The 12,779-nt window shown below is 42.0% G+C and overlaps 1 protein-coding gene across 2 annotated transcripts in view; it reads right to left on the reverse strand.

Moving 5' to 3' along the window:
* Positions 1-4,154: 4,154 nt before the first annotated feature.
* Positions 4,155-12,779, reverse strand: part of jak2b (Janus kinase 2b) — a 43,865-nt gene continuing 35,240 nt past the window's right edge. Inside the window, exons 18-24 of one of the 2 annotated variants that reach the window (XM_021605570.2) lie at positions 12,589-12,725; positions 12,173-12,362; positions 9,269-9,393; positions 8,881-9,053; positions 7,681-7,798; positions 5,096-5,209; positions 4,155-4,825 (exon numbers count right to left, since the gene is read on the reverse strand). In XM_021605570.2, coding sequence (XP_021461245.1) covers positions 4,718-4,825; positions 5,096-5,209; positions 7,681-7,798; positions 8,881-9,053; positions 9,269-9,393; positions 12,173-12,362; positions 12,589-12,725 — 965 coding nt within the window. In that variant the 3' untranslated portion in view covers positions 4,155-4,717. The remainder of the gene's footprint in view (positions 4,826-5,095; positions 5,210-7,680; positions 7,799-8,880; positions 9,054-9,268; positions 9,394-12,172; positions 12,363-12,588; positions 12,726-12,779) is intronic. The other variant, XM_021605568.2, reaches the window with a different exon arrangement.

Genomic DNA, 12,779 nt, shown 5'->3' on the forward strand with positions numbered 1-12,779 from the left:
TTCAAAATAATCTTACCTACTTAATTAGAAATAAAATGACTCTAGTCATCATTCAGTTACTATTGGGCAAAACATAATCCAAAACACAATCAAAACAAACTGCTTGATTAGATAAGCATTCAACCCCCTGAGTCAATACATGTTTGATGCACCTTTGGAAGAGATTACAGCTGGGAGTCTAAGTCTCCAAGAGCTTTGCACATCTGGATTGTACAATATTTTGCCCATTATTGTTTTTTAAATACGTCCAGCTCTGTTAAGTTGGTTGTTGATCATGGCTAGACAGCCATTTTCAAGTCTTACCATAGATTTTCAAGACAATTTAAGTCAAAACTGTAACTAGGCCACACAGGAACATTCAACATTGTCTTGGTAAGCAACTCTCCCAGTGTCTGTTGGAAAGCAGACTGAATCAGTTTTCCTCTAGGGGTTTGCCTGTGCTTAGCCCAATTCCATTTATTTTTTATCCTAAACAACCTACCTAGTCCTTTCAAATGACAAGCATACCCATAACATGATACAGCCACTGTCATGTTTGGAAATACTGAGCGGTACTCAGTGATGTGGTAAATTACCTTTTAATGGCATCAGACCGAGGCTCTGCATCTGTCCTCGTGCTCCTAGACCTTAGTGCTGCTTTTGATACCATCGATCACCACATTCTTTTGGAGAGATTGGAAACCCAAATTGGTCTACACGGACAAGTTCTGGCCTGGTTTAGATCTTATCTGTCGGAAAGATATCAGTTTGCCTCTGTGAATGACTTGTCCTCTGACAAATCAACTGTAAATTTTGGTGTTCTTCAAGGTTCCGTTTTAGGACCACTATTGTTTTCACTATATATTTGACCTCTTGGGGATGTCATTCGAAAACATAACGTTAACTTTCACTGTTATGCGGATGACACACAGCTGTATATTTCAATGAAACATGGTGAAGCCCCAAAATTGCCCTTGCTAGAAGCCTGTATTTCAGACATAAGGAAGTGGACGGCTGCAAACTTTCTACTTTTCAACTCGGACAAAACAGAGATGCTTGTTCTAGGTCCCAAGAAACAAAGAGATCTTCTGTTGAATCTGACAATTAATGTTAATGGTTGTACAGTCGTCTCAAATAAAACTGTGAAGGACCTCGGCGTTACTCTGGACCCTGATCTCTCTTTTGAACAACATATCAAAACTGTTTCAAGGGCAGCTTTTTTCCATCTACGTAACATTGCAAAAATCAGAAACTTTCTGTCCAAAAATGATGCAGAAAAATTTATCCATGCTTTTGTTACTTCTAGGTTAGACTACTGCAATGCTTTACTTTCCGGCTACCCGGATAAAGCACTAAATAAACTTCAGGTAGTGCTAAATACGGCTGCTAGAATCCTGACTAGAACCAAAAAATTTGATCATATTACTCCAGTGCTAGCCTCTCTACACTGGCTTCCTGTCAAAGCAAGGGCTGATTTCAAGGTTTTACTGCTAACCTACAAAGCATTACATGGGCTTGCTCCTACCTATCTCTCCGATTTGGTCCTGCCGTACATACCTACACGTACGCTACGGTCACAAGACACAGGCCTCCTAATTTTCCCTAGAATTTCTAAGCAAACAGCTGGAGGCAGGGCTTTCTCCTATAGAGCTCCATTTTTATGGAATGGTCTGCCTACCCATGTGAGAGACACAAACGCGGTGGATTGAGTTGGTTGAGTCACTGATGTGATATTCCTGTCTGGGTTGGCGCCCCCCCTTGGGTTGTGCCGTGGCCGGAGATCTTTGTGGGCTATACTCGGCCTTGTCTCAGGATGGTAAGTTGGTGGTTGAAGATATCCCTCTAGTGGTGTGGGGGCTGTGCTTTGGCAAAGTGGGTGGGGTCATATCCTTCCTGTTTGGCCCTGTCTGGGGGTATCATCGGATGGGGCCACAGTGTCTCCTGACCCCTCCTGTCTCAGCCTCCAGTATTTATGCTGCAGTAGTTTGTGTCGGGGGGCTAGGGTCAGTTTGTATATCTGGATTACTTCTCCTGTCTTATCCGGTGTCCTGTGTGAATTTAAGTATGCTCTCTCTAATTCTCTCTTTCTTTCTCTCTCTCGGAGGACTTGAGCCCTAGGACCATGCCTCAGGACTACCTGGCATGATGACCACCTGGCCGTGCTGCTGCTCCAGTTTCAACTGTTCTGCCTGCGGCTATGGAATCCTGACCTGTTCACCGGACGTGCTACCTGTCCCAGACCTATTATTTGACCATGCTGGTCATTTATGAACATTTGAACATCTTGGCCATGTTCTGTCATAATCTCCACCCGGCACAGCCAGAAGAGGACTGGCCACCCCTCATAGCCTGGTTCCTCTCTAGGTTTCTTCCTAGGTTTTGGCCTTTCTAGGGAGTTTTTCCTAGCCAACGTGCTTCAACACCTGCATTGCTTGCTGTTTGGGATTTTAAGCTTGGTTTCTGTACAGCACTTTGAGATATCAGCTGAGGTACAAAGGGCTATATAAATACATTTGATGTGTTGTATTTGCCCCAAAATAATGCTTTTTATTCAAGAACAAAAGTGTATTTCTTTGCCACAGTTTTTGCAGTATTTCTTTAGTGCCTTATTTGAAAACAGAATGCATTTTTTTATTTAAAAAAATTCTGTACATGCTTTCTTCTTTTCACCCTGTCATTTAAATTAGTATTGCGGAGTAACTACAATGTTGTTGATCCAACTTCAGTTTTATATCACAGCCATTGAAGTCTTTAATGGTTTTAAAATCAAAATTGGCCTCATGGTGAAATCCCTGAGTGGTTTCCTTCCTCTCCGGCAACTGAGTTAGGAAGGACGCTTGTATCTTTGTAGTGACTGGGTGTATTGATACATCATGCAAAGTGTAATTAATAACTTCCCCATGCTCAAATGGGGATTCAATGTCTGCTTTTTATTTTATTTTTACCAATCTACCAATAGATGACCTTCTTTGTAAGGCATTGGAAAACCTCCCTGGTTGAATGTGTGCTTGGGACCAACAGATACTTTTATGTGTGGGGTAGAGAGATGGGGTAGTCATTCAAAAATCATGTTAAACACTATTATTGCAAACAGCGTGAGTCCATGCAACTTATGTGACTTGCTATGAACATTTTTATTCCTGAACTTATTTAGGCTTGCCATAACAAAAAGGTTGATTACTAATTGACTCAAGACATTCCAGCTTTTCATTTTTAATTAATTTGTAAAAATGTCTAAAAACATAATTCCACTTTGACATTATGGGGTATTGTGTGTAGATCAGTGACACACAATCTAAAGTTAATCCATTTTAAATTCAGGCTGTAACGAAATGTTGAAAAAGTCAAGGGGTGTGAATACTTTCTGAAGGCACTGTATGTATGAAAATACCCTCAAATAAGATCTGGCATTCTGTACTGTCGCTTCATATGAAACATTTGATCTCAAATCCAAAGTATAAAGTATGGAGTATGGAATATAAAGCCCCCCCCCAAAAAAAATATTCAATGTCCAAATACATATGGAGGGGAATGCATGTAGACACATTTTAACAAATAGAAGAATCTGTCATAATCTTTGAAAAACGTCAGTAAACTTGTACCTGGGTTTATTCACTGACCAGTTGTGACCCCTGGATTTGATACACTAGTTTGTAACACTCCCATTTTGTAATGACGTGGGGAGAAAATGCATGAGATGTTGCAATAATAAAGTAGCTCTAGGAAAAATAAAGTATCTCTAGGAACTTAAAGGCAAGTGGTGTCAAGTATATGAAAGGGATTGTGTAGGACTATGCACCATAATGTCTTGATAGAGTTCAATGTTAGCTGACAAACCCAACTAGTGAAATTGAAGAGCTCATGTCACACTAAGATTATACTGATAGTGTGACCCTATACAAATGAAAGAGATCTTGTGATTTGAGGAGTGATATGATGAGTAGCCTGTTCGGTTGAAGGGATATTTTTAGAATGGACATGGGATATGGAAGGAATGAGTGTCACACACTCTCAACTACTGTTGAACTATCCTCAAGCAGAGTTCTGACTGTGTACAAAGTATCAGAAGAGTCCTATAATCTGTACAGACCTTGAACATAGTATTATTGACTGTAAGGCCAGCAGAAGAAATTACTGACCCCACTAACGGGTTTTTGAAAAACATTCTACAACCCTTTTTCATATAGCATGGATATATATTTTAATCTTACAACACCTGCTTCACAATGGAATTTTAAATCAATGGATTTTTAAATCTCTAAATGTACTTCATTTACACTGACTTCTTGTCTAACATTTCAAATACAGACTGCAGTGTATTCTTTTCATTTTATAAAATTATAAAATCCTCTTGACATATGTACACAAATATATGTATATACATCCAGAAAACGACACAAATAGAAGAAACATTCCGTTCCATCAGTCCAGCATACTTTCATTTTTCAGATGGGGGGACAGAAAGGTGAAGGCTAGCCCTGCTAGCTTAGAAAACAAAGGGCTGGAGAAGAAAAGAAAAAACACACTCAAGAGAAATGAGACCTTGTTTGATACAAGTGTCTCTATAGTGTCCTGGTAGAAGATCTTGTTCTCAGTCCAATCTATTGCCACACTGCAAAAGGACAGGGGGGGCGGTCACACACACACACGCACACGCACACACACACACACACACACACGGCAACCAAGTGAATGCAGAAAAACAGTCTCTTAGAAGAGGGGCACTTAGGGTGTTTGTCTACGTATCCTTGCTGTCACGGAACAGGTCGACACGCAGGGCCAGCTCCTTGAAGGAGGGCCGCAAACATGGGTCTTTATCCCAGCATTCCTGCATTATCTCATGCATCTGAGAGAACGAGAGAGAGAACCAAAGACATGTTTATTTGGGATGGTCACAACTGGTAGCCTTCCTATGGTATATATTCATTGAAATCTGATTGTCACATAAACATGTTACCATTCACTCACATTGCTCAGTTAAGGTACTAAGTTAACTGTGGAAACCGCAACCCCTCTTTTACACATATGACACTGCCTCATTAAGGAAGGCAAACGCACTATATAGACTGAACAATGCAAGACAAAACGGACATAATGACTACAACCCAGCCCTTACCTCCATGGGACAGCCCACAGGTTGAGGCAGCCTGCTGCCCGACTTGAGGAGCTCAATGAGATGATAAACAATCAGCTGGCCCTTCTTGTCATTACCCATCATGCCCATGAACATCTGAGGATGTGGAGAAAGGATGGTTGGTCAGGTGTGAACTACAAATGATCAAACAAGTATATGTAAACTAGGTCAGTGTAACGCAGGGATGTTAGCAGTTTTTTTTTTGTCTCTATTGCACACATACAGTATACTTTCCTTTATGTGCAGGCTCATGTGTATACAAATAGACTCAAGTAGAGTCTGGGACAATGTGTCTTAACATACAGTGCCTTCAGAAAGTACTCACACTCCTTCAATTTTTTCTTATTTGGTGGTGTTACAAATTAGGATTAAGATGGATTTCATTATATTTGTAAGTGTTTTATTTTACACAAAATCTACACAAAATACTCTAATGCCCAAAAAAAGCTAATATTTATGAAACATAAGAAAAATAAAACACATAAAATCTTGATTAGATAAGTATACACCCCCCTGAGACAATACTATATTTTCAAGCCGATTTCAGTCAAAACTGTAGCTAGGCCACTCAGGAACATTCAATGTCGTCTCGGCAAGCAACCAGTGTAGATTTGGACTTGTGCTTTAGGTTACTGTCCTGCTGAAAGGTGCAATTTTCTCCAAAATGTGTTGGAATTAATTAGACTGAACCAGGTTTTCCTCTAGGATTTTGCCCGTGCTTAGCTGTATTCGTCCCTAACCCGGACGACGCAAGGCCAATTGAGCGTCGCCCCATAGACCTCCCGGTCGCGGGCAGCTGCGACAGAGCCTGTGCGCGAACCCAGAGTCTCTGGTGGCACAGCTAGCGCTGCGATGCAGTGCCCTAGACCACTGCGCCACCCGGGAGGCCCCCATAGTTTGTTTTAACAGGCTATGTGATCTTAACGTAGCCTATTAAAATTACCCTGATGTTCCCCTTGACACCATGGGGCCTTTAGTCAGCCACCAATTGTGCAAGTTCTCCCACTTAAAAAGATGAGAGAGGCCTGTAATTTTCATCATAGGTACACTTCAACTCTGACAGACAAAATGAGAAAAAAAATCCAGAAAATCACAATGTAGGATTTTTAATGAATTTATTTGCAAATTATGGTGGAAAATAAGTATTTGGTCAATAACAAAACTTTCTCAATACTTTGTTATATACCCTTTGTTGGTAATGACAGAGGTCAAACGTCTTCACAAAGTCTTCACAAGGTTTTCACACACTGTTGCTGGTATTTTGGCCCATTCCTCCATGCAGAGCTCCTCTAAAGCAGTGATGTTTTGGGGCTGTTGCTGGGCAACACGGACTTTCAACTCCCTCCAAAGATTTTCTATGGGGTTGAAATCTGGAGACTGGCTAGGCCACTCCAGGACCTTGAAATGCTTCTTACGAAGCCACTCCTTCGTTGCCCGGGCGGTGTGTTTGGGATCATTGCCATGCTGAATGACCCAGCCACGTTTCATCTTCAATGCCCTTGCTGATGGAAGGAGGTTTTCACTCAAAATCTCACGATACATGGCCCCATTCATTCTTTCCTTTAAACGGATCAGTCGTCCTGGTCCTTTTGCAGAAAAACAGCCCCAAAGCATGATGTTTCCACCCCCATGCTTCACAGTAGGTATTGTTTTGGTTTCATCTGACCATATGACATTCTCCCAATCTTCTTCTGGATCATCCAAATGCTCTCTAGCAAACTTCAGACGGGCCTGGACATGTACTGGCTTAAGCAGGGGGACACGTCTGGCACTGCAAGATTTGAGTCCCTGGCGGCGTAGTGTGTTACTGATGGTAGACTTTGTTACTTTGGTCCCAGATTTCTGCAGGTCATTCAATAGGTCCCCCCGTGTGGTTCTGGGATTTTTGCTCACCGTTCTTGTGATCATTTTGACCCCACGGGGTGAGATCTTGCGTGGAGCCCCAGTTCGAGGGAGATTGTCAGTGGTCTTGTATGTCTTCCATTTCCTAATAATTGCTCCCACAGTTGATTTCTTCAAACCAAGCTGCTTACCTATTGCAGATTCAGTCTTCCCAGCCTGGTGCAGGTCTACAATTTTGTTTCTGGTGTCCTTTGACAGCTCTTTGGTCTTGGCCATAGTGGAGTTTGGAGTGTGACTGTTTGAGGTTGTGGTGTCTTTTATACTGATAACAAGTTCAAACAGGTGCCATTAATACAGGTAACGAGTGGAGGACAGAGGAGCCTCTTAAAGAAGAAGTTACAGGTCTGTGAGAGCCAGAAATCTTGCTTGTTTGTAGGTGACCAAATACTTATTTTCCACCATAATTTGCAAATAAATTCATTAAAAATCCTACAATGTGATTTTCTGGATTTTTTTTCTTCTCATTTTGTCTGTCATAGTTGAAGTGTACCTATGATGAAAATTACAGGCCTCTCATCTTTTTAAGTGGGAGAACTTGCACAATTGGTGACTGACTAAATACTTTTTGCCCCACTGTACAAGTATCAAGTATTTAATGAGACAACATATTAGCTGTATTTGAAGAAAAAAAAAATCAGAGAAGGGAGAGAGAGGGATGAACTCACTGCAGGAGGGCTGCAGTTCTTGTCGCTGTGGGTGAACAGTTCATAGAGCACTACGCCAAAGCTCCAGATGTCAGAAGCCACAGAGAACTTGCTTTCCGTCAGAGACTCTGGGGCATACCTGCACAACAACACAAAAAAGTGTCCCAAATCTCTCTCATTCTTCTCTCAAAAAAAGGATGACTAGGAATTACAGTTACACCACATAGGAAGCCAAGGAAATGGGTGAAAACGAACAGCTAAAGCACAAATCTAACACAGGAACTAACAATAAAGTCAGGATCAAGATTGCACAGTTCATAGAACTCTAAACTAGGGCTGGACGATATGTTCAAAATACAGTATCATATCACAATATTATCCAATTTTTTTTACAGAATGATGGCATTTGACAGTTGTTTATGTTTTTGAATAATGAAAGTTCTAACTCATTCCATGGCCAAGTGTCTGCTGGTATTTGGTTTCACCTTTCAATTTGTATCCAATTAAGATTAACAACCAGGTGAGGGGAGTTCCTAACTAATCAGTGACCCCAATTAATCTAATCGCGTACACGGGAGGAGTGAAAACCTGCAGACACTCGGCCCTCCATGCAATGAGTTTTGACACGTGTTTTAAACTGTTTAGTCAACTTCAACCCAAAATAATTTTCAGCATTTACCAATTTTTGCTATCATTTCCACACTGTGGCTTGTTTGTTTTGTCTTTATCATCAAAAAGTCACTTTTCCCTTATTTTTCTCTGTAACCATGTTTCCATCCACAGTTTTTATGCGAGTAAAGGCAAACTGTATAAATAATCATCACGACAGCTTTGTTAGAAACAGGAAGTTTCAGTACAATTTTATAAATTCTGGCAGATTAATTTCTTCATTCGACATGTTGCGATCCTTTTGTGTCTGTAAAAATGTGTGAGAAATGGCGGTGGAAATGCCTCAATACCGGTATGTAGTAATTATATGTAAACAGCCTAGTCCTACTTTAAACGATTATGTTGGTTGACTTCAAGAAATATCATTGGTCACTACAAAAATATAAACTTTTCTGCCAGTGACCCAATAAAACTGTCCCTCCAGAATTTGCAGCGATTTTAAAAATGATTTTCACAATATGCAATGATTTCAATGATGATAATAAGCAAGGAATTGTTAATTTTGCTAAAAAAGATAGCAGAATCCTGGAGGGGCTGCTAAATGTGTCTAACCAGAAGATGGGGCTCTCTCCAGGCTCCTTGACCATATAGTACTCCTTGTCCTGGGGCAGGACCTTGCTCAGGCCAAAGTCCCCTATCTTCACCCTCAGCTCACTCTCTACCAGGATGTTCCGGGTTGCCAGATCTCTGTGGATGTAGCGCTTGGTTGCCAGGTACTCCATACCCTGCGCACACAAAAGAACAAAGACAAAAACGTTCAGACCTCATACATGCTTTACCTTTACTTCCCACTAGGTTGCAGTCTGTATTAGAATGTTATGAACTATCACCATATGGTAAACATCAGGCATCAGTTGAGGTAGATATCTGGATATGGAAGAATAAAACCATTATAATCAAAAGGTTAAAAGTTACTTTCATATCTGGTCACTATCAGTACCTTGCATATCTGAGCGGTATAATGCACCAGTTTCATGTGGTCTATTCTCTGCTTGTTCTTGATGAGGTAATCTCTCAGACTCCCATAGGGCAGGTATTCCATGATCAGTCGCAGGTTTCTCCGACCTGCAGACAACAAACAAATAGAGAAACATTCACCTCTGCACTGACTTAGGATTCTACGAATAACTTGCTGAACTTGTCTTGTCTTCTGACTGAATTAAAAGGATCTGTTGGAGTTACAAGGCAACTACTATTCACCTTCTGTGCACCAGCGACTCCTGTGGCGGGCCGGGCGCAGTGCGCGCTAACCAAGGTTGCCAGGTGCACGGTGTTTCCTCCGACACATTGGTGTGGCTGGCTTCCGGGTTGGATGCGCGCTGTGTTAAGAAGCAGTGCGGCTTGGTTGGGTTGTGTATCGGAGGACGCATGACTTTCAACCTTCGTCTCTCCCGAGCCCGTACGGGAGTTGTAGTGATGAGACAAGATAGTAGCTACTAACAATTGGATACCACGAAATTGGGGAGAAAAAGGGGGTACATTTTTTTTTAAACACACAAAAAAAACACCAAAAAAGTGTATTCTAGACTTATCTTTTCAGAAGCAAACGGGTTACTAATGATCGGATCCTGGACTAACAGGTTACTGGATCTTCGACTTCGCCCACGACTGTGTGGCCATGCACGACTAACACCATTATCAAGTTCGCTGATGACACAACGGTGGTAGGCCTGATCACAGGCAACAATGAGTCAGCCTACAGGGAGGAGGTCAGTGACTGGCAGCGTGGTGCCAGAGGGTTATGCTACAGAGGGTTATGCTACAGAGGGTTATGCTACAGAGGGTTATGCTACAGAGGGTTATGCTACAGAGGGTATTGCTACAGAGGGTATTGCTACAGAGGGTTATGCGGACAGCCCAGTACATCACTGGGGCCGAGCTCCCTGCCATCCAGGGCCTCTATATCAGGCGGTGTGAAAAGGCGGCCTGGAAAATCGTCTAAGACCCCAACCACCCAAGTCATAGACAATTTTCTCTGCTGCCGCATCGCAAGAGGTACTGGTGCATCAAGTCTGACACCAACAGGCTCTTGAACATCTTATAGCCCCAAGCAATACGACTGATAAAAAGCTACACGGACCGAGTTTACCTTGCATCTTATTGACCTTATATTTCAGTGTCTTGACGCACACTTACAGGGCCCTACACACTCACGCCATCATTTTCTCACTCACACAAAATATGAACATACATTTATACACTCTACACACCTACTCACATGCAAGCTGCTGCTACTCTGTTTATTTTATCCTGTTGCCTAGTCCCCTTACTCCTACACACATCTACCTCCATCACTCCAGTATCCCTGCACATTGTAAATATGGTATTGAAACTGACCATGTACATAGTATGTTTACTTACTTATTGTGTTCTTCATATTTCATCTTATTTCTCATGTGTTTTTTTCTAGTATTACATTGTTATTGATTATTGCATGGTTGGGTTTTGAGTTTGCAAGAAAGACATTTCATTGTACTTGTGCATGTGACATTAAAACTTTAAACTTGAGCCTTAAAAGGTATACTTCAGGGTTTAGGCAATGAAGCGTTAGCGCAATGGCTGGAAGTTTATGGGTATCTGCTAGCATGCTAGTACATTGAACAAAAATATTAAAGCAACATGTAAAGTGTTGGTCCCGTGTTTCATGACCCGAAATGTTCCATATGCACAATAAGCTTCTTTCGCTCAAATGTTGTGCACAAATTTGTTTACATCCCTGTTAGTGGGAATTTCTCCTATGACAAGATAATCCATCCACCTGACAGGTGTGGCATATCAAGAAGCTGATTAAACAGTATGATCATTACACCGGTGCACCTTGTGCTGGGGACAATAAAAGGCCACTCTAAAATGTGCAGTTTTGTCACACAACCTAATGACACAGATGTCTCAAGTTTTGAGGGAGTGTGAAATTAGCATGCTGATTGCAGGAATGTCCACCAGAGCTATTGCCAGATAATTGAATGTTCATTTCTCTACCATAAGCTACCTCCAACTTCGTTTTAGAGAATGTGGCATTACGTCCAACCGGCCTCACAACCGCAGACCACGTTAACCACGCCAGCCCAGGACCTCCACACCCGGCCTCTCCACCTGCGGGATCGTCTGAGAACAGCCACCAGGACAGCTGATTAAACTGAGTATTTCTGTCTGTAATAAAGCCCTTTTGTGGGAAAAAAATGATTCTGAATGACTGGGGCTGGCTCCCCAGTGGGTGGGCCTATGCCCTCCCAGGCCTACCTATGGCTGCGCCCCTGCCCAGTCATGTGAATTCCATAGATTAGGGCCTAATTTATTTATTTCAATTGATTGATTTACTCAGTAATATCATTGAAATTGTTGCATGTTGGGTTAATAGTTTTGTTCAGTATAAATACCCATAGACCTCCAGTCATTGCGTTAATGCTAGTTAGCATTGGCTCGCACAACTACTGTACCTCTAACTTCCTTCATACTGGACACAGAGACATAAGTTGTTGCCATATGTAGGACAGTGACTTGTAAAGTGAACTGAGGAGTTTGCTCCTCTCCTCGATTGCCTCCTCCGGCCAAAGATACTCAGGTGTATCCTATTGCAGAATTGTTTTGAAATCCGCCACACCCCCTTTGAATCACCTGTTGTTTTCTCGGAGGAGAAAATCATGCACATGTAAAATGGTATGCTACTTATCCATGTATAGATCTATACATAGATGTACCTTACCACTTTACACACTTTACCACTTTACATCTGTAAACGTAATTTGCCTGATGATGCAGTAGTGGAGAGTAATTTCAATTGGACCTTTTTCGAAAGGAGGAAAGGATGCGAGGAATCAAGCCAATCCCACACGTCACACGGTACCTGCGCTGTAAGACACTCCTTTATATTTGACGATATTCTCATGCTGAAGAGACTTTAGTATCTCGATCTCCCGCTCAAAGTCCCGCATGTGCTCTGCCGTGCTGTGCTGAAGCTTCTTCACAGCCACAACCTCCCCAGTGTTGTCCTGGAGTGGGTCGTATCGGCACATCTCCACACTGCCAAAGTTACCCTGATGGAAGAAACCAACATGATTAAGTAGGACGGAAGAGATTACATTAAATTCAGCTGATTACTTAATGAAGCGCTTTGAGACGGAATCAGACACATCCACAAACGAGAACACTGTGTGGTGTTCAAAGACCATGAATGATCATCTGTGGTCATCATTGTTCATGACAATGAGTGTGATTCCTTAGCTTGTGGCCATCATTGGCTGTGATACTGTGGTTCCTTACCTTGCCTAACTGCTGTAGGAAGATGAGGTGTCTCTCCTCAAACTGGACTGGCTCCTGGTTCTCAAAAGCCCCAGTGACCCATGGTGACGCTGCTGTTCTGTTTGGCAGGAGGTCACTCTCCACAATCAGCTCATATTCTGTGGGCAAAAACAGCACAATATCAAATCACACAGACATGTTCAAGAATGACA

This window comes from Oncorhynchus mykiss, chromosome 6 (assembly GCF_013265735.2).
Source record: "Oncorhynchus mykiss isolate Arlee chromosome 6, USDA_OmykA_1.1, whole genome shotgun sequence".
Classification (NCBI taxonomy): domain Eukaryota; kingdom Metazoa; phylum Chordata; class Actinopteri; order Salmoniformes; family Salmonidae; genus Oncorhynchus; species Oncorhynchus mykiss.